The sequence below is a fragment of the Nerophis lumbriciformis genome, linkage group LG13 (genome assembly GCF_033978685.3).
Source record: "Nerophis lumbriciformis linkage group LG13, RoL_Nlum_v2.1, whole genome shotgun sequence".
NCBI lineage: Eukaryota > Metazoa > Chordata > Actinopteri > Syngnathiformes > Syngnathidae > Nerophis > Nerophis lumbriciformis.
The window spans coordinates 19,530,421-19,553,564 of record NC_084560.2 but is presented as its reverse complement, the minus strand read 5'-3'; the positions used below and the strand labels follow the sequence as shown (position 1 = coordinate 19,553,564).

The window sequence follows — 23,144 nt, the reverse complement described above, 5'->3', positions numbered from 1 at the left end:
TGCAAAATCGAGTTTCAAATAATAATAATAATAATTAAAAAATATCAATGGCATATCAAATACAATTTAAACAAACATTTAATGCCTCTTTTCTATTTGCAGCCCTCTGAGGTAAATATCAACATTAACTTTTTCCACAGGCTAATAAATTTGAAAATAAAATAACAATGAATAAAACAACCATTCAAGACTTTAAACTGCTCAGTTTGCAACACACTGATCTAATCTGATGTGCCCAAGCCAGATACCTGGCATCTTTTCTTTGATGCTTGTTCATTAATGTCGGGACTCAGGCTTTGAGCTGAGGCAACCTTCATTATCGAACGAAGGTGTTCATCAGTCATTATATCTCGTAGTCCACCCGAACCACAGTCTTGGGGGCGTACCTTAAATGCACTGCCTTTAACGTCCTCTACGAGCTATCGTCACGTCCAATTTTCATCCATTCTAACATCGTTCAGACCCAGTCACAAGATATGTGTGGCTTCTGTACGCACACACGAGTGAATGCAACGCATACTTCATCAACAGCGATACAGGTTACACTGAGGGTGCCAGTATAAAAAAACTTTTACACTGTTAGAAATATACGCCACACTGTGAACCCACACCAAACAAGAATGACAAACACATTTTGGGAGAACATCCGCACCGTAACACAACATAAACACAACAGAACAAACACCCAGAATCCTTTGCAGGACTAATTTATGTTGCTAGAAAAGTATTTCCATACAATTTGAGTATTAACTTGCTATGCACGTGTCATGTCTGTGTGACCATGTTTTGTATTAGTCATGTTTTGTTTTGTTTAGTTATTGAACTCTTTAGTTTCTGGCTTTTCACTCCTTTGTCTTGTTTCCATGATTACCCATTAGTTTCACCTGTTCCACGTTTGGACTCATTGTGCACTCTTGTTTGTCACCATAGCAACCCATTAGTTTTCACCTGTCACGTCACGCACCTGTTTCACGTTTTGAGTCACGCACCTGTTTTCGTTAATCATGTCTGTAGTATTTAAGTTCATTGTTTTCAGTTTGTCTTTCTGGCGACATCCCACATTTATGCTCTGTACATTCCTGACACTTGTTTTCATGTCCATCCTTCATGCTGCTAAGTAAGCCAAGTAAGTTTTTGTTTATTAATGCCACAGTTAGTGTTTTTTGTTGTTCATAGTTTCTGCCTTTGTGCAAGTATTTGTTTTCATAGCCAAGTTGTTTCTCCGCCACTGTGCGCGCTTTTCGTTTGTACTTTTTTGCTATAGTCTTTTGGTTTCATAGTTTGTTCTCCGCCACTTTGCGCGCTTTTCGTTTGTACTTTTTCTGATATTAATAAACAATCATGTACTTACATTCCCGTCTCGCCCGAGCCAACTTTCCGTTGCCTTCCGGAAAAGCAAACACCCAGGACCAAGTCGTGACAGCACGGGCCTCGTCATTGGTACCACGGTGGTGTATTAGCAATGCTAAACCACAGCTCATGCCAGCTAAGGACTTCCTGTGGCTTTGCATTGAATTTTTCCCCCTCCATAAACCCCTGGGAAGCTTTGATTGCGAGGCAACCGCATCCCGCCGCCTTGCTCTACTTATCACCTTAGGTGATGGAGATAAGAGTAGTGGAGGGCATTGCACAGCGGTATAGAGGAGAAGGTTCTCAGCAGTCTGGAGGGCACCCCAAAGAAAAGTGAAAAGTAAGTGTGAAAAGTAGGCGGGGCCAAACATGGCTATGCGACTTTTAAGTTTAAGGCGAATCACAAAAGATGAGCTGCTCCATGCTGTGAAATGGGACTGCGAATGTTGCAGAGGACATTACATGCAAGATGAGGATCTTGCCATTTGTTCACACAAACATGGTGAGTGAGGCCAGAAAAGCTGTTAGTAGAGCGCAGGGAAACTTGCAAAGTGGCGCCCGGGATGACGTCTCTAAGCGTGCCTAATTACCGTGTAAGTGTGTTATATTCCCGCCTTCACTCTATTTGGTGCTAAGTGTCACTGTGCAGGACTTCAAATGATAGCAACCGAGCCACCAAGGCCAAATGCTCTGCAGTGAAGGGGTGTTCATGCGCCATAAAGACAACCATATACCGTATTTTTCGGAGTATAAGTCGCACCGGAGTATAAGTCGCACATGCCAAAAATGCATAATAAAAAAGGAAAAAAACATATATAAGTCGCACTGGAGCCCGGCCAAACTATGAAAAAAAACTGCGACTTATAGTCCGAAAAATACGGTAGTTGCCATGATTTGTATTTTTTTAATTTTTTTGTCCTGTCCAGCTTCTCAGGCAAATCATATAGTTCAGTGGTCGCGTACCCCTGGGGGTACTTGACGGTATGCCAAGGGGTACGTGAGATTTTTTTTTAAATATTCCAAAAATAGCAACAATTCAAAAATCCTTTATAAGTATATTTATTTAATAGTGCTTCTACAAAATATGAATGTAAGTTCATAAACTGAACATCAAATCAAGTAGGCTAATCCAATCATTACCATAAACCCAGGGTTTCCCCCATTCCGTGATGGTTTGACCCTCACTAAAATGTCTGTCAAAAAGAACTGTGAAAAGAATGCAACAATGCAATATTCAGTGTTGACAGCTAGATTTTTTGTGGACATGTTCCATAAATATTGATGTTAAATGGGAACATTATCACCAGACCTATGTAAGCGTCAATATATACCTTGATGTTGCAGAAAAAAGACCATACATTTTTTTTAACTGATTTACGAACTCTAAATGGGTGAATTTTGGCGAATTAAACGCCTATTATTCGCTCTCGGAGCGATGACGTCACAACGTGATGTCACATCGGGAAGCAATCCGCCATTTTCTCAAACACCGAGTCAAATCAGCTCTGTTATTTTCCGTTTTTTCGACTGTTTTCCGTACCTTGGAGACATCATGCCTCGTCGGTGTGTTGTCGGAGGGTGTAACAACACGAACAGGGACGGATTCAAGTTGCACCAGTGGCCCAAAGATGCGAAAGTGGCAAGAAATTGGACGTTTGTTCCGCACACTTTACCGACGAAAGCTATGCTACGACAGAGATGGCAAGAATGTGTGGATATCCTGCGACACTCAAAGCAGATGCATTTCCAACTGGACTGGACAGATCAGCTTTCAGGAAAAGAGAGCGGATGAGGGTATGTCTACAGAATATATTAATTGATGAAAACTGGGCTGTCTGCACTCTCAAAGTGCATGTTGTTGCCAAATGTATTTCATATGCTGTAAACCTAGTTCATAGTTGTTAGTTTCCTTTAATGCCAAACAAACACATACCAATCGTTGGTTAGAAGGCGATCGCCAAATTCGTCCTCGCTTTCTCCCGTGTCGCTGGCTGTCGTGTCGTTTTCGTCGGTTTCGCTTGCAGTGGCAACAACGTTAATTTATGTGTGATGAAAGGTGATTATATGCATGAGTGTATGTATGTATATGTGCTTGTATATGTACAGTATGTGTATATGTATGTTTGTACAGTGAATGTATATGTACAGTGTGTGTATATGTATGTTTGTACAGTGAATGTATATGTAATAGTTGCCATGATTATGTTTGCATATCATTTTTTGTGGAATTCTTTCTTTATCTGCCCCACTGTGGAACATATTATGACAGTGTTAAACTCCTATTTAGTCAATCTGTCAATACATCGTCATGTTTGTCTGACCGTCACTTCTTTTATAGTACGCTCACTCTTCTGTGCAGGAGCTCCAGTTTGAGCGGCTAACTCGGGAGCTGGAGGTGGAGAGGCAGATTGTGGCCAATCAGTTGGAAAGATGCAGACTCGGGGCAGAGTCGCCGGGTGCCGGGAGCAGCAGGTAATGAAACGCTTTTGCACACAAGAAGCAACAATTGGCCCCATGGCAACTTTATCCTTCACAGCATTATGGAACCTTATGGCATACTGATGGAGCAGCACGCTTAGTTCACAACTGATTGAACAGAATATGTGGCTGCATCTGGCTCTCGGATAAATCTTAGCTGACATTGCCTAACACGATAAGTAAGGAATAATTCCGCTGGTAGTCACAGTGTTAAAAATAACGTTCAAAATATAAAATATTCTCATGCGTTTTAATCCATCCATCCATTTTTTACCGCACTTGTTCAAGAAGTCGCATTAATGGGAAGAAGTATTTTATTTATTTTTGGTTACCTTCAGAATAACCGAAAATGATTCCCGGGCGCGGCCACCGCTGCTGCTCACTGCTCCCCTCACCTTCCAGGGGTTGAACAAGGAGATGGGTCAAATGGAGAGGACACATTTAACCACATCTATTGTGTGTGTGACAATCATTGGTACTTTAATTTAACTTAACATTGTTATTAAAAAGAATAAGAGACTTATTATACAAACCTCGTTTCCATATGAGTTGGGAAAATGTGTTAGATGTAAATATAAACGGAATACAATGATTTGCAAATCCCTTTCAACCCATATTCAATTGAATGCACTACAAAGACAACATATTTGATGTTCAAACTCATGAACTTTTTTTTTTTTTTTGCAAATAATAATTAACTTAGAATTTCATGGCTGCAACACGTGCCAAAGTAGTTGGGAAAGGGCATGTTCACCACTGTGTTACATGGCCTTTCCTTTTAACAACACTCAGTAAACATTTGGGAACTGAGGAGACACATTTTTTAAGCTTCTCAGGTGGAATTATTTCCCATTCTTGCTTGATGTACAGCTTAAGTTGTTCAACAGTCCGGGGTCTCCGTTGTGGTATTTTAGGCTTCAGAATGTTCAACACATTTTCAATGGGAGACAGGTCTGGACTACAGGCAGGCCAGTCTTGTACCCGCACTCTTTTACTATGAAGCAACGTTGATGTAACACGTGGCTTGGCATTGTCTTGCTGAAATAAGCAGGGGCGTCCATGGTAACGTTGCTTGGATGGCAACATATGTTGCTCCAAAACCTGTATGTACCTTTCAGCATTAATGGCGCCTTCACAAATGTGTAAGTTACCCATGTCTTGGGTACTAATACACCCCCATACCATCACAGATGCTGGCTTTTCAACTTTGCGCCTATAACAATCCGGATGGTTATTTTCCTCTTTGGTCCGGAGGACACGACGTCCACAGTTTCCAAAAACAATTTGAAATGTGCACTCGTCAGACCACAGAACACTTTTCCACTTTGTATCAGTCCATCTTAGATGAGCTCAGGCCCAGCGAAGCCGACGGCGTTCCTGGGTGTTGTTGATAAACGGTTTTCGCCTTGCATAGGAGAGTTTTAACTTGCACTTACAGATGTAGCGACCAACTGTAGTTACTGACAGTGGGTTTCTGAAGTGTTCCTGAGCCCATGTGGTGATATCCTTTACACACTGATGTCGCTTGTTGATGCAGTACAGCCTGAGGGATCGAAGGTCACGGGCTTAGCTGCTTACGTGCAGTGATTTCTCCAGATTCTCTGAACCCTTTGATGATATTACGGACCGTAGATGGTGAAATCCCTAAATTCCTACACAGGTGTAGCTTTAAGGTTAGTAGTAAAGGATATTTGATAATAATGATAATAATAGTAGATTTTAATTGTAAAAAGCACTTTACATTGAGCAAACAACCTCAAAGTGCTACAGTGTATTAAAAAAATAAAAAGATAATACAAATAGTGAAAAATAAAACAACCTAATAGCTAGAACTAGCACGCATAATTCTAAAAAAAGGCTTTTTTAAAAAGAAGGGTTTTTAAGTCTTTTTTAAAAGCATGTACAGTCTGTGGTGCCCTCAGGTGGTCAGGGAGAGCATTCCACAGACTGGGAGCGGTGGAGCAGAAAGCCCGGTCTCCCATTGTTCGTAGCTTTGTGATGTGCATGTTGTTTATCAATGACTACTTTTCATTCTAGCTCTGTGCTGCAGTCACTTTTAAAGGGACTAAAGGTGCAACTGGGATCTATATTGGGATATTTGCAAGGGCTGTAATGGCCTTATATATGATCTCGTCTGACTTTGTGACAACAGGCTGGAATGTGATAGATTTTTGCTGCACTCTACACAAAGTACCAGTAGACTGGAGTACTCCGGCATGAGAGTGTCTGTTTCCACTCGCCTTCTATTCATTCAGGCACAGCTGTTGAAGCACCCTTCAGTACTCCAAAACATATCCGTGTGATACTCCACGCACATATTTGTATTTTTTCTCCACTTTCCACAAATACGTTGCTCTACATGTGGTAGAAATTAGTCCTTATTCAGACTTGGTCCATGTACTAACAAACCGACGACCTCAGACTTCCTCTGGTGTTATGAAAAGCAGAGTAAATTAACAACGATTTACTATTGCTTTCAGTAGCTTTACGTTATCACTTACTACATAAACCTTATCATTTATTGATTGGCGTTAGTCATCCTTGCGTAATTCACTTGCACAGATGATGTCGTAAAGCCTCAGGTAATGTTTACGATAAATCTTGTTGACTATTGGCGATAGCCGGATATTTCCCAGGAGTGGTGTTTTCATGTTTTCTGGAATACAAAGGAACCTCCATTTTTTTCCAGATAATATTTTTTTTTTATTTGTGAGTGCACATGACATGTGCAGGTAACGTTTTTAGTCACATCTTAACATTCCTAAAGCTAAGGTAACATTCTTAGAACCCCTTGTTGAGGATGACTACTGTGGGGGTTAGGTCCCTGATCCCTTCCCAAGAAAGAATTACGATAAAGAGGGGGTGGGGCTGGAACCTACCCCAGCTGCACTTGGGCAGAAGACAGGGTACCGATACCCTTTTTTATTCCAAGGCTTTATAAACCCTTTCCACGCTGTTTTTAATGTTTCTCACACTCTTATCAAACACTTTCTACACACTTAAAGGGGAACTGCACTTTTTGGGGGGAATTTTGCCTATCGTTCATTACGAGAGACAAGAAGACAAAAGGTTTTTGTTTTTTTTGCATTCTAACATGTAAAAAATAAGCTTGTTCTAGGTAGCTAGAAATGCAGTTAATGGGAGCAATCAATTCTACCGCTAAACCACTTTAAAAATGCATTCAAAAAACCGTCGACAATACTTAATTCACCTTCCGTAACCTGTATAATAACCAAACTGCAGCAACACTGTTATTGTAAGAGCAAACACTGAGGAACTCTCTTTATAGCGTAGTAACACATCGTTGTGCTTCAGTATTAGCTGTAAAAGCTAACTACGGCAAGAGATAAGCTAGCTTCTACATCAGCACGGAATGTGTTTGAGTTTGTAATGCACAACACTGTGTTATGTTACTGGAGGGAGTTGACGGCACAGACACCAGGGGGGAGTAAAGTTCTATGATATATTATATATACAGACAATATATACATATATAATAATAAAACAATACTAACTAATAACTATAGAATGGTGTGTGTGACAAAACCCAAGAGTGTATGTGTGTGGTTAGCTGTAGTGTGTGTTACCAAGTGTTGTGTAGAGCGAGAGGAGGGACAAAGCAGGAAGGCAGTCCGTGAGCAGGCAAGTAGTCAAGGGTAGGAGAGTGGCAGCGTAGTCCGTGGCAGCGTAGTCCGTGTCCGAGCAGCGGTCGAGGACCTAGGTAGGCAGTCAGAATCCAGAGGGGAACGACAGGGGATCACAACGGGTGAAACTCGGGAAATCACTGTGGGAGGACAACACGGACATCAGACACGGAGGGAAAACGCAGAGAGAAAAAGAGAGCATTAAGCTTGTGTCGACTTCCGGTACACAAAAGAGAATTAAGTTCCCGTGAGGATCCTTGGGTCCACTAGTCCTTATGCCGTTCGCCCTCATCAGTCCCAGGTGTGCAGATTGCTGATCGCTCACAGCCTTGCCGGAATGTGGGCGTGACGCGGCCAGCGCGAGCAGAGGCGTGTCTCGGCGCGCTGCCAGCGGAGGTGCTGACAGACCCAGCTGCCAGGGAAAAGCGGGTCCAAGCCCACGCCGTGACACACTGCGATACAACTCCAATCTGCACTGACTGAAAAACATGAACAATCAAGTTACAGTATCTGTAAAGTAGTAGCCCACATTTCATGTTTTGTTTGTACACATTGTATTAATTGATTGATTGAGACTTTTATTAGTAGGTTGCACAGTGAAGTACATATTCCGTACAATTGACCACTAAATGGTAACACCCGAATAAGTTTTTCAACTTGTTTAAGTCGGGGTCCACTTAAATTGATTCATGATAAAGATATATACTATCAGATATATACTATCATCCTAATACAGTCATCACACAAGATAATCATCAGGGTGTATACATTGAATTATTTACATTATTTACAATCCGGGGTGTGGGGGGGTTAGGTTTGGTTATTATCATCAGTCATCAACAATTGAGAACAGAGAAATGGATATTGAAACAGTGTTGGTCTGACTTGGTAGGATATGTACAGCAAGTAGTGGACATAGAGAGAGAGAGAGAGAGATCAGAAGGCATAAGAAAAAGTATCTACATTTGATTATTTACATTTGATTATTAACAATCCGGGGAGGGTATTAGTTTAGGGTTGAAGTTGCCTAGAAGTGTACTTTTATTGCGGTTTTGAAGGAGGATAGAGATGCCCTTTCTTTTATACCTGTTGGGAGCGCATTCCACATTGATGTGGCATAGAAAGAGAATGAGTTAAGACCTTTGTTAGATCGGAATCTGGGTTTAACGTGGTTTGTGGAGCTCCCCCTGGTGTTGTGGTTATGGTGGTCATTTACGTTAAGGAAGTAGTTTGACATGTACTTCGGTATCAGGGAGGTGTCGCGGATTTTATAGACTAGGCTCAGTGCAAATTGTTTTACTCTGTCCTCCACCCTGAGCCAGCCCACTTTGGAGAAGTGGGTAGGAGTGAGGTGGGATCTGGGGTGGAGGTCTAGAAGTAATCTGACTAGCTTGTTCCGGGATGTTTGGAGTTTAGATTTGAGGGTTTTGGAGGTGCTAGGGTACCAGGAGGTGCATGCGTAATCGAAAAAGAGTTGAACGAGAGTTCCCGCTAGAATCCTCATGGTGCTTTTGTTGACCAGAGAGGAGATTCTATAGAGAAATCTCGTTCGTTGGTTGACCTTTTTGATTACCTTGGTTGCCATTTTATCACAGGAAAGATTAGCCTCTAGAATGGAACCTAGGTAGGTGACCTCATTTTTCCTGGTGATAACAATGTCACCCACTTTGATAGTGAAATCATTGACTTTCTTAAGGTTGACGTGGGACCCAAACAGGATGGATTCCGTTTTACCCAAGTGTATGGATAGCTTGTTGTCAGCGAGCCAGGTGCAAGTTCTACAGTGTTCAGCACTGAGGATTTTCTCCACCTGTGACTTGTCCTTTTCTGATACCAGCAGGGCCGAGTCATCCGCAAACAAGAACAATTCACAGTCGCATGCCGATGACACAGTATGCTGTCTGTCATGATACACACATGACATGGTCCAGCTGGCCGGGGAGGTGTTTTCTGGTTTATTTAGGGTAAGCACTCCTTTATGTCCAAATAGCTTGTCTCCAAATACCACATTTGCAGCTTCAAGTCGATTTCACCTCACTATCGGCTTCCGTCTGTTCCAACGTTTCATCCTCTTCTTCCTGCTCGCTTCTAGAAGCAGTTGTTGATCCTCCGTTCATTCAACTTCAAAAGTGAATCCTCATTTGTTCAAAAATAGTCGACTTTGTTGTTTGTTATCAAGTCTGCCATGATTAGAATACGCACAAGCGTGTTGTATCTGGAAGTAGGACACACATTGTTGTTGGAAGTCAGGCGTACATATTGTTATGAACGTGTCTGTTACTATCAATCAATCAATCAATCAATCAAAATGTACTTATATAGCCCTAAATCACAAGTGTCTCAAAGGGCTGCAAAAGCCACAACGACATCCTTGGCTCAGATCCCACATCAGGGCAAGAAAAAACTCGACCCAATGGGATGACAATGAGAAACCTTGGAGGGGACCATTGCAATGGACGTCGAGTGGATCTAGCATAATATTGTAAGAGTCCAGTCCATAGTGGATCTAGCATAATAGTGTGAGAGTCCAGTCCATAGTGGATCTAACATAATAGTGAGAGTCCAGTCCATAGTGGATTTAACATAATACTGAGAGTCCATCCCATAGTGGATCTTGCATAATATTGTGAGAGTCCAGTCCATAGTGGATCTAACATAATAGTGAGAGTCCAGTCCATAGTGGATCTAACATAATAGTGAGAGTCCAGTCCATAGTGGATCTAACATAATAGTGTGAGAGTCCAGTCCATAGTGGATCTAACATAATAGTGAGAGTCCAGTCCATAGTGGATCTAACATAATAGTGAGAGTCCAGTCCATAGTGGATCTAGCATAATATTGTGAGAGTCCAGTCCATAGTGGATGTAACATAATAGTGAGAGTCCAGTCCATAGTGGATCTAACATAATAGTGTGAGAGTCCAGTCCATAGTGAATCTAACATAATAGTGAGAGTCCAGTCCATAGTGGATCTAACATAATAGTGTGAGAGTCCAGTCCATAGTGAATCTAACATAATAGTGAGAGTCCAGTCCATAGTGGATCTAACATAATAGTGAGAGTCCAGTCCATAGTGGATCTAACATAATAGTGAGAGTCCAGTCCATAGTGGATCTAACATAATAGTGTGAGAGTCCAGTCCATAGTGGATCTAACATAATAGTGAGAGTCCAGTCCATAGTGGATCTAACATAATAGTGAGAGTCCAGTCCATAGTGGATCTAGCATAATATTGTGAGAGTTCAGTCCATAGTGGATCTAACATATTAGTGAGAGTCTAGTCCATAGTGGATCTAACATAATAGTGTGAGAGTCCAGTCCATAGTGGGACCAGCAGGAGATCATCTTGAGTGGAGACAAGTCAGCAGCGCAGAGACGTCCCCAACTGATGCACAGAGGAGTGGTCCACCCCGGGTCCCGACTTTGAACAGCTAGCGGATCATCTGTGGTCACCTAATAACCTCTCCACGCAGGAGTGGCGGTCAGAGCAGAAAAGAGACGGCAGATCAACTGGTCTAAAAGGGGGTTCTATTTAAAGGCTAGTGTATACAAATTGGTTTTTAAGATGGGACTATCTCTAACTGTTACCGGGAGGGCATTCCAGAGTACTGGAGCCCCAATAGAAAACTCTCTGTAGCCCGCAGACTTTATTTGGGCTCTGGGAATAAACAGTCTGTATTAACAGTGATTCTATAAAATGCTTATGATTTTCATATTGAACACTCTTTTAAAGTATTGTTTACAATATGTGTGCCAAATGGTGTAATTTTGGTTGTACCAAAGCTTAAAAGACACCAAAAAAAAAAAAAAAGAAAAAAAAAGGACTACATTGCCATATCATAAAATTTGACAGTGCCATTATATAACTTGAATACCGTAGTAAAGTGAAGAAGAGAGTTGTATTCTGGCATCACACCTGGCGTATCATCAAGTGATTATCCATTTCGGTTCACTACAGTAAAGCATTTTTTATGTAAGCATTTGTGCAGCTTAAATTTTGGAATGAAATGTGTTTAAATATGAACTTTGAATCATAGCCAGTGTTTGGATGTTCGACACAACTGTGACTCATTTTCAAACCACTTGCTTTTTGCAGCCTCATTTGAAACATGCTTTAAACATAACACATCTTTTTGTAGGTCTATTCCAGGCCTGGGCAATTATTTTGACTAGAGGGAGGGGGGGGGGGCAAATTTAGAGAAAAAAATGTGTCTGGGGACCGGTGTATCTATTTTTTAGGAACACTAATACAAAACCTCACAATAATGTCTGATTGAATGCTAAAAACGTTATGACAGACCGCCTTAAAAAACGGAATGGAACTTTACATTTTTTTACCCGGAATGTACATGAAAATAAAGAATGTGGGATTTACAATATTAACTATGAAGGATAAAACACTGAATATTGACAACATTTGAATGTCACACACCCTCTCCATCCACATATTTTACAATCAAGCGAAAGGCAACAAACACAGCAAAATATGAAGGCGAAGGGTTAAAAAAAACCCCACCTACGATCTGATACATCTGATACATCACTAAGCTAGAACTTTGTTGTAAAAATCTCCTTCCGCGTCTGTGGAAACGCTCTTCACCCACAGTGCTTGGTTCCTCGTCTGAGCTGCTGTGATTTAGATTACCACAGTAACTAATTAGATTACCATAGTAACTAATTCGATTACCATAGTAACTATTACAACATGCAAAAGCGCAGATTCCAACCAATGAAATGAGTTCAAGACTTACAGTCATTTGAAAACATCACTGCACATCATAATGGCAGCTACACTTTACATCTTAAAGATTAGGGATGTCCGACAATGGCTTTTTGCCGATATCCGATATTCCGATATTGTCCAACTCTTTAATTACCGATACCGATATCAACCGATATATGCAATCGTGGAATTAACACATTATTATGCCTAATTTGGACAACCAGGTATGGTGAAGATAAAAGATAAATAAATTAAAAACATTTTCTTGGATAAAAAAGAAAATAAAACAATATAAAAACAGTTACATAGAAACTAGTAATTAATGAAAATGAGTACAATGAACTGTTAAAGGTTAGTACTATTAGTGGACCAGCAGCACGCACAATCATGTGTGCTTACGGACTGTATCCCTTGCAGATTATATTGATATATATTTATATATAATGTAGGAACCAGAATATTAATAACAGAAAGAAACAACCCTTTTGTGTGAATGAGTTGGTGCACTAATTGTAAGTGTATCTTGTGTTTTTTATGTTGATTTATCCATCCATCCATCCATCCATCCATCTTCTTCCGCTTATCCGAGGTCGGGTCGCAGGGGCAGCAGCTTAAGCAGGGAAGCCCAGACTTCCCTCTCCCCAGCCACTTCGTCCAGCTCCTCCCGGGGGATCCCGAGGCGTTCCCAGGCCAGCCGGGAGAGATAGTCTTCCCAGCGTGTCCTGGGTCTTCCCCGTGGCCTCCTACCGGTCGGACGTGCCCGAAACACCTTCCTAGGGAGGCGTTCGGGTGGCATCCTGACCAGATGCCCGAACCACCTCATCTGGCTCCTCTCGATGTGGAGGAGCAGCGGCTTTACTTTGAGCTCCCCCCGAATGACAGAGCTTCTCACCCTATCTCTAAGGGAGAGCCCCGCCACTCGGCGGAGGAAACTCATTTCGGCCGCTTGTACCCGTGATCTTGTCCTTTCGGTCATGACCCAAAGCTCATGACCATAGGTGAGGATGGGAACGTAGATCGACCGGTAAATCGAGAGCTTTGCCTTCCGGCTCAGCTCCTTCTTCACCACAACGGATCGATACAGCATCCGCATTACTGAAGACGCCGCACCGATCCGCCTGTCGATCTCACGATCCAATAATAATAAAATAATAATAATAATAATAAAAAAACAAAAACAAAAACGATACCGATAATAAAAAAAACGATACCGATAATTGCCGATATTACATTTTAACGCATTTATCGGCCTGCCGATATTATTGGACATCTCTATTAAAGATCTAAAAAAAAATATTTGGGAATGTCCGGCGGGCCAGATTGAAAAGCCTGAATTTGGCCAGATTGAAAAGCCTGAATTCGCTACTTTGATCTAAATTCTTACACATCGATGCTGTCCGTCCAAGATGATGAGCTTTGTAATGAAGCCCATCAACACTACGGCACGCAATATTATTACGACGTTTTGCATCAGAATCCATACTTGGGTGAGAACTGTGTAAATAGAACCAGCATAAGTGGTTTTAGGTACCGTATTTTTCGGACTATAAGTCGCAGTTTTTTTCATAGTTTGGCCGGGCTCCAGTGCGACTTATATATGTTTTTTTCCTTCTTTATTATGCATTTTCGGCAGGTGCGACTTATACTCCGGCGCGACTTGTACTCCGAAAAATACGGTACTTAGCAGCGTCGTTCCCTTAGATGCCGTGTGATAATGTCAGGCGAAGTGATGCGACTAATGGTGCGCTATAGTGCTAAAGCAGTGGTTCTTAACCTGGGTTCGATCGAATCCTAGGGGTTCGGTGAGTCGGGCTCAGGGGTTTGGCGGAGGTCAAAACACACCCAACTCATCGTGTAAATACAAACTTCTCTATCGGCGTATTACGGATACGGCAACAGCTGACTGGTTTGCAGGTGTGTAATTTGTTGTGAGTTTATGCACTGTGTTGGTTTTGTTGTTTGAACAAGGTGATGTTCATGCACGCTTCATTTTGTGCACCAGTAAAAAAACATGGTAACACTTTACTATGGGGAACATATTCACCATTAATTATTTGCTTATTAGCATGCAAATTAGTAACATATTGGCTCTTAACTAGTCATTAATAAGTACTTATTAATGCCTTATTTGGCATGGCCTTGTTATAACCCTAACCCTCTAGCCCTGGCCCTAACCCTCTAACCCTAACCCTAACCAAATAACTCTAAATTAAGTCTTTGTTACTTAGAATATGTTCCCCATACTAAAGTGTTACCAAAACCATGGAATTTTATTGAATTTCAATTTTATTTTTAACTAAAGAAGGGTTCGGTAAATGCGCATATGAAACTGGTGGGGTTCGGTACCTCCAACAAGGTTAAGAACCACTGTGCTAAAGGAAGGTTGCACAACAATAGTGCTGTGTTTTGCTTGTGACATACTCTTGTACGGGCTACATTGAACTGCAGTTTTAGATTGTGTAAACAAACAGTTAAAGTAACACGTAACTTCGTTGTTTGTCAAATACCCCAACATACTGCATCTTGTTTTCTAGCGAAATTCAGCAACCGTTTCTAGCAGAGGTGTGTGGGGGTGCAGTCACTCACAGCCCCATGGGTACTCGCGAGAGGAAATTTGCAACCTGATTTACACACCATTTTAAAAGCCAAAACTCAGACAAATGAAATGGCTGTCGACGGGCATTTGTGTGTGAATGGCGATTAGCTTTTAACATTTGTGATCCTGCTGCGAAGCTCAATAGCCCAGCAGGAAGACAGCAGAGATTAGGTCACACTATGAGGTTATATGGGAGACATTACATCATACAAGACCTCTGGACTGGACTTGCTATATATATATATATATATATATATATGAATAAATTAGCCCTTCTCCTGAATGACCTATTTGGTAAAAAAGTGTATCTCAATGCATTTGTTGCTGTAGAGTCATTGTCTGTCAGCATGTTGATTATCATTTACAAACCCCGTTTCCATATGAGTTGGGAAATTGTGTTAGATGTAAATATAAACGGAATACAATGATTTGCAAATCCTTTTCAACCCATATTCAGTTGAATATGCTACAAAGACAACATATTTGATGTTCAAACTGATAAACCTTTTTGTTTTTTCAAATAATCATTAACTTTAGAATTTGATGCCAGCAACACGTGACAAAGAAGTTGGGAAAGGTGGCAATAAATACTGATAAAGTTGAGGAATGCTCATCAAACACTTATTTGGAACATCCCACAGGTGAACAGGCAAATTGGGAACAGGTGGGTGCCATGATTGGGTGTAAAAGTAGATTCCATGAAATGCTCAGTCATTCACAAACAAGGATGGGGCGAGGGTCACCACTTTGTCAACAAATGCGTGAGCAAATTGTTGAACAGTTTAAGAAAAACCTTTCTCAACCAGCTATTGCAAGGAATTTAGGGATTTCACCATCTACGGTCCGTAATATCATCAAAGGGTTCAGAAAATCTGGAGAAATCACTGCACGTAAGCAGCTAAGCCCGTGACCTTCGATCCCTCAGGCTGTACTGCATCAACAAGCGACATCAGTGTGTAAAGGATATCACCACATGGGCTCAGGAACACTTCAGAAACCCACTGTCAGTAACTACAGTTGGTCGCTACATCTGTAAGTGCAAGTTAAAACTCTCCTATGCAAAGCGAAAACCGTTTACCAACAACACCCAGAAACGCCGTCTGCTTTGCTGGGCCTGAGCTCATCTAAGATGGACTGATACAAAATGGAAAAGTGTTCTGTGGTCTGACGAGTCCACATTTCAAATTGTTTTTGGAAACTGTGGACGTCGTGTCCTCCGGACCAAAGAGGAAAAGAACCATCCGGATTGTTCTAGGGTGAAAGTGTAAAAGCCAGCATCTGTGATGGTATGGGGTGTATTAGTGCCCAAGGCATGGGTAACTTACACATCTGTGAAGGCGCCGTTAATGCTGAAAGGTACATACAGGTTTTGGAGCAACATATGTTGCCATCCAAGCAACATTACCATGGACGCCCCTGCTTATTTCAGCAAGACAATGCCAAGCCACATGTTACATCAACGTGGCTTCATAGTAAAAGAGTGTGGGTACTAGACTGGCCTGCCTGTAGTCCAGACCTGTCTCCCATTGAAATTGTGTGGCGCATTATGAAGCCTAAAAGACCACAACGGAGACCCCCGGACTGTTGAACAACTTAAGCTGTACATCAAGCAAGAATGGGAAAGAATTCCACCTGAGAAGCTTAAAAAATGTGTCTCCTCAGTTCCCAAACGTTTATTGAGTGTTGTTAAAAGGAAAGGCCCTATCCCAACTACTTTGGCACATGTTGCAGCCATAAAATTCTAAGTTAATTATTATTTGCAAAAAAAAAATAACGTTTATGAGTTTGAACATCAAATATGTTGTCTTTGTAGTGCATTCAATTGAATATGGGTTGAAAATTATTTGCAAATCATTGTATTCCGTTTATATTTACATCTAACACAATTTCCCAACTCATATGGAAACGGGGTTTGTACATATGATGTGAGATCCGCATTGCCGGCAGTAAGTCGGACCTGTTTCCAGTGAGGGTTGGACTCCGCCAAGGCTGCCCTTTGTTACCGATTCTGTTCATAACTTTTATGGACAGAATTTCTAGGCGCAGTCAAGGCGTTGAGGGTATCTGGTTTGGTGGCTGCAAGATTAGGTCTCTGCTTTTTGCAGATGATGTGGTCCTGATGGCTTCATCTGGCCAAGATCTTCAGGCATCATGTTTTAAGGAAACCCATCACCAGGCCAATACCATCCCTACTGTGAAGCATGGTGGTGGCAGCATCGTGCTGTGGGGATGTTTATTTAGCGCCGGGAACTGGGAGACTAGTCAAGATAGAGGGAAAGATGAATGCAGCAATGTACAGAGACATCCTTGATGAAAACCAGGGAGTCCCATCCAACCTGATGGAGCTTAAATGATGCTGCAAAGAGGAATGGGCGACACTGCCCAAAGATAGGTGTACCAAGCTTGTGGCATCGTATTTAAAAAGACTTGAGGCTGTAATTGCTTCCAAAAGTGCATCAACACAGTATTGAGTCTGTGAATACTTATGAACATGTGATTTATTTATTTTTTTTAATAGATTTGCTAAAAAAAAATTTAAACTTCTCACATTGCCATTATGGGGTATTGTGTGTACAATTTTGAGGACAGAAATGAATCATTTCATTTTGAAACAAGGCTGTAACATAATAAAATGTGGAAAAAGTGAAGCGCTATGAATACTTTCCAAATTTACTGTACCTCGGCATGAACGCCTGTGCAGAATGTGTAAACATTGAAAAGTGAACTGGTTACCAATTGCATAATCTAGATATGTTAATCCCATCCTTGATAACTCAAATATGCGGTAATTAGATTGGGATGAGAACCAAGGTCAATCAATTTAGGTCAATTTGCAATTATGTGTAGTATGTAGGGATGTCCGATAATGGCTTTTTGCCGATATCCGATATTCCGATATTGTCCAGCTCTTTAATTACAGATACCGATATCAACCGATACCGATATCAAACGATATATACAGTCGTGGAATTAACACATTATTATACCTAATTTGGACAACCAGGTATGGTGAAGATAAGGTACTTTTGAAAAAAATTAATAAAATAAGATAAATAAATTAAAAACATTTTTTTGAATAATAACGAAGGTAAAACAATATAAAAACAGTTACATAGAAACTAGTAATTAATGAAAATGAGTAAAATTAACTGTTAAAGGTTAGTACTATTAGTGGACCAGCAGCACGCACAATCATGTGTGCTTACGGACTGTATCCCTTGCAGACTGTATTGATATATATTGATATATAATGTAGGAACCAGAATATTAATAACAGAAAGAAACAACCCTTTTGTGTGAATGAGTGTAAATGGGGGAGGGAGGTTTTTTGGGTTGGTGCACTAATTGTAAGTGTATCTTGTGTTTTTTATGTTGATTTAATTAAAAAACAAACAAAAAAAAAACCCGATACCGATAATAAAAAGAAACGATACCGATAATTTCCGATATTACATTTTAACACATTTATCGGACATCCTTAGTAGTATGCAATGCTTACTTTTTGTAGTGCATCTAAAAATACTGAGTAATAATAAGAGTAGAAGTGATGGGACAAGCAAACCGGCTTTAGCACCAATGTTTAGTGTAAATTCAGAGGGAGGAGCCATAACTCCAATGGCCGAGTGCGACTACGCCCTGACACAATCCTTTCTTTTGGGTCTGCATTGGGGCTTATTGCCACCTCGACTAATGAATGATTTGCCCCCTCGCCGCCAGCCATTTGGCATCCAGCATGTATGCTTCATTGTCATCAAGGTATCTCAGTCTGCCTTCCATTCGCCATGGCTCAGTGGAGCACAACTCGTCCAACTAACTGTTTTTAATTGCCTACATGTGGCCATTAACATCCAGAGAGTCATGCTGCTTAAAGCTCATTATAGAGCCTCAGAGTAGTTGCACACTCCGGGGTAATGGCAAACTTTTTTTCCCCCAGACTTTCAAGTGAGTGCTTTCATTTTGGTCAGAAAGTGATTTTTTTTTACAATGATAAAGTGGCTTGTTCTGTTGTCATGGCGCCCTACAATGACACTTGTGTTTCTTGAGTACTCTTTTTTTTTTTTTTTTTTTTGTGGCTCTGGTTGAGGACACTTGAAAATAATCAGTTGATTAGCTGCTGGATTGTATTGTAATTGTCTCACAAAATTGTTTTTGTTATTACTACACCTGCCTGCTATGTTAGCAGGACTACGCTCAAGTATTTGTTAAGGCAGTGTTTTTCAACCTTTTCTGAGCCAAGCCACATTTTTTTCATTGAAAAAACCTCGAGGCGCACCACATGCAGAAAATATTAGAAAATGAAACTCAGCAGCCGATATTGACAATAAAAAGTTGTTCTCGCAATTGTTGGATATGAATTCAAACCATAACCAACCATGCATCACTATAGTTCTTGTCTCAAAGTAGGTGTACCGTCGCGACCTGTCACATCACGCCGTGACTTATTTGGAGTTTTTTTGGTGTTTTTCTGTGTGTAGTGTTTTAGTTCTTGTCTTGCGCTCCTATTTTGTTGTTAATTGTCATGTCATGTGCGGATGTACCGTATTTTTCGGAGTATAAGTCGCACCGGAGTATAAGTCGCACCTGCCGAAAATGCATAATAAAGAAGGAAAAAAACATATATAAGTCGCACTGGAGTATAAGACGCATTTTTTGGGGAAATTTATTTGATAAAACCCAACACCAAGAATAGACATTTGAAAGGCAATTTAAAATAAATAAAGAATAGTGAACAACAGGCTGAATAAGTGTACGTTATATGACGCATAAATAACCAACTGAGAACGTGCCTGGTATGTTAACGTAACATATTATGGTAAGAGTCATTCAAATAGTTATAACATATGGAACACGTTTACCAAACAATCTGTCACTCCTAATCGCTAAATCCCATGAAATCTTATACGTCTAGTCTCTTACGTGAATGAGCTAAATAATATTATTTGATATTTTACGCTAATGTGTTAATAATTTCACACATAAGTCGCTCCTGAGTATAAGTCGCACCCCCGGCCAAACTATGAAAAAAACTGCGACTTATAGTCCGAAAAATACGGTACTTTGTGGACGCCATCTGCTGCTCCACACGCTATAAAGGGGAACATTATCACCATACCTATGTAAGCGTCAATATATACCTTGATGTTGCAGAAAACCCCCCTTTTTTTTTTTTTTTTCCGATTTCCGAACTCTAAATGGGTGAATTTTGGCGAATTAAACGCCTTTCTATTATTCGCTCTCGGAGCGATGACGTCACAACGTGACGTCACATCGGGAAGCAATCTGCCATTTTCTCACTTTCGTCGGTGTGTTGTCGGAGGGTGTAACAACACGAACAGGGACAGATTCAAGTTGCACCAGTGGCCCAAAGATGCGAAAGTGGCAAGAAATTGGACGTAATTTGTTCACAATACGAGGGTGTGGAAAAGCCGACGAAATGGTCAGTCGTTTGTTCCGCACACTTTACCGACGAAAGCTATGCTACGACAGAGATGGCAAGAATGTGTGGATATCCTGCGACACTCAAAGCAGATGCTGACATCAACTCCAAAACTGGACAGATCAGCTTTCAGGAAAAGAGAGCGGATGAGGGTATGTCTACAGAATATATTAATTGATGAAAACTTTATTCATTACTCGCGGTTTTACGTAAATTATTATAAATAAACTGTGTTTACCAATAATTTAGCTTAAAAACATTTATTTTTTCAATGATTCGAGTACATTCGGGTAGTCTTGTGTAATGCAGTATTTTGTGTCTATTTAGGTATGGTTAACCTGAGTGCTGAAATTGTGGAAAAATATAAGTTCTTAGCGCGCCTGAAATGGGCTGTCTGCACTCTCAAAGTGCATGTTGTTGCCAAATGTATTTCATATGCTGTAAACCTAGTTCATAGTTGTTAGTAATTATATTATCAGACAGTGTTAAGCCTCTGAAATCCGAGTCTGAATCCCAGCTAATGTCGCTATACCTTGCTGTTTGTTTGTATTGGCATCACTGTGTGACGTCACAGGAAAATGGACGGGTGTATATAACGATGGTTAAAATCAGGCACTTTGAAGCTTTTTTTAGGGATATTGCGTGATGGGTAAAATTTAGAAAAAAACTTCGAAAAATAAAATAAGCCACTGGGAACTGATTTTTAATGGTTTTAACCCTTCTGAAATTGTGATAATGTTCCCCTTTAAGTCTTTGATGTCGTCCAGCATTCGTTTACTTTGCAGCCAGTTCAGTTTTAGCTTCGTTTTGCATAGCCATCCCTAAGCTTCAATGCCTTTTCTTAGCGGCACTTGCCTTTTGTTTATTTTTGGTTTAAGCAGTAGATACCTTTTTACCTGCACACTGCCTCCCGCTGTCGTCTGCATATTGTGATCACGACAAACCATGTTCCCGACATCTACAAAGCAATTAGCTACCTGCTGCCACCTACTGATATGGAAGAGTATTACACGGTTACTCCGCCGATCTCTAGACAGCACAGACACTCAACAATGGCACATTTGCGGATTATAATTACTGGTTTGCAAAAAAATATTTTTAACCCAACTAAGTGAAATTACACGGCACACCAGACAATATCTCACGGTACACTAGTGTGCCACGGCACAGTGGTTGAAAAACACTGTGTTAAGGAGTGTTACATTAAATAAGAAATACCAAAAATTGCATTTTGGATACTGGAGATTATTTTTTACCAATAATATTGTGAGAGATTGTTATGCGTGTAATTCCGCCCACAAATACTTTTGTTACAAGCATGTAACTAGTGTTCTTTTTGTACTGTTATGTTCGGGTTGCATACTTTTGCGGCGGTCCTTTCCGCAAGATGCAGAAGGATGTCAGGAAGCATTGTGCAGGTAAGATGATGATTTATTCTGCAAATGCAAACTCAATTCAACCAGCCTGTGCTAGGAAAGTCCGAGATAACACAAACATTGCACAAAAGGAACAAGACTGCCAGACTGAGTGGAGAAAAAGGAAGGTCTAAATCAGACCTGGGCATTCTGCGGCCCACGGGCCACATCCGGCCCTTTGTGCGTCCCTGTCCGCCCCGCGTGAGGCCAATCATAAATTACAAAATAAATTTAACAAAGAATCTATGTCGAGTGTGCAATACAACGGTGCTGCTTTTGTTTTGAAAAGCGTTATTTGTATTACTTCCGTGTGGACGTATGCGCGTGCGATTGTGAGTGAATGTGAACAGCTGCAATCACAAATTACAAAATAAAGTTGAAAAAACATCTATGTCGTGCTGCTTTTATTTTGAAAAGTGTTATTTATGGGCGTATGTCCGTGTGTAACCTGTGAGTGAAGGTGCACAGCGACAAGTGATGCACGGTTACTCCCGAGACGCTAAAAAGAGAAAAGTTGGCGTGTTTTCAACAAGACATGGACTGCCAAGCAACGTTCCCTCTAAGGTGCGCGCCTGCGCAATTGCGCACTGCTCAAGCGTCCTCTGCGCACAGCAAATATATGCTGCGCACCAAATCTAATCCCATCTGAATTCTAAACAAAATAAACACATTTATTCTGTGTAATTTTGCAATGCAACTCTGATTGACAGTGACAACAAGCGGCCCTCATCATCATCGGCGGTCACTCGAACGAGTATGACGATCCTCCTGGTAGGGGTGTATCCCTTTATGGAGGATGCCTGTGCGTGACTTTGTTTAACGTGGGGAGACTGGTGCACAGACAGTCACCACACGATCCTTGACAGAATCGGGTCAGGGTCCAGTGGCATGGAGTCCAAGACGACTGGGGACCCTTTTCTGCTGCAGCCTTCATTGTGGTAGTTCTTAAATCTACCGATACCGATATAAACCGATACCGATATATACAGTCGTGGAATTAACACATTATTATGCCTAATTTGGACAACAAGGTATGTTGAAGATAAGGTCCTTTTAAGAAAAAAAAAAATAAGATAAATAAATTAAAAACATTTTCTTGAATAAAAAAGAAAGTAAAACCATACTTGCCAACCTTGAGACCTCCGATTTCGGGGAGTGGGGGGCGTGGTCGGGGTGGGGCGGGGCGTGGTTGGGGGCGTGGTTAAGAGGGGAGGAGTATATTGACAGCTAGAATTCACCAAGTCAAGTATTTCATACATATATATATATATATATATATATATATATATATATATATATATATATATATATATATATATATATATACATTTATATACATATATATATATATATATATATATATATATACTGAAAATATGCAAACAAAACTGTGTTTAGATAATTGATACTTCAAACTTGCATAAATAAATATTAAGGAATATAACATAACTTGGCTTCTGAGAGCTTCAAAATGTAATGAGTAAAATGCTAAAGTTGTTGAT

General features: G+C 40.7%; 1 protein-coding gene across 1 annotated transcript in view; it reads left to right on the top strand.

The window, feature by feature from the left end:
- The window catches only part of pkp4 (plakophilin 4), a 193,785-nt gene that overhangs the window by 58,608 nt on the left and 112,033 nt on the right, over positions 1-23,144 (top strand). Inside the window, exon 3 of the mRNA XM_061971545.2 lies at positions 3,710-3,822. Coding sequence (XP_061827529.1) covers positions 3,710-3,822 — 113 coding nt within the window. The remainder of the gene's footprint in view (positions 1-3,709; positions 3,823-23,144) is intronic.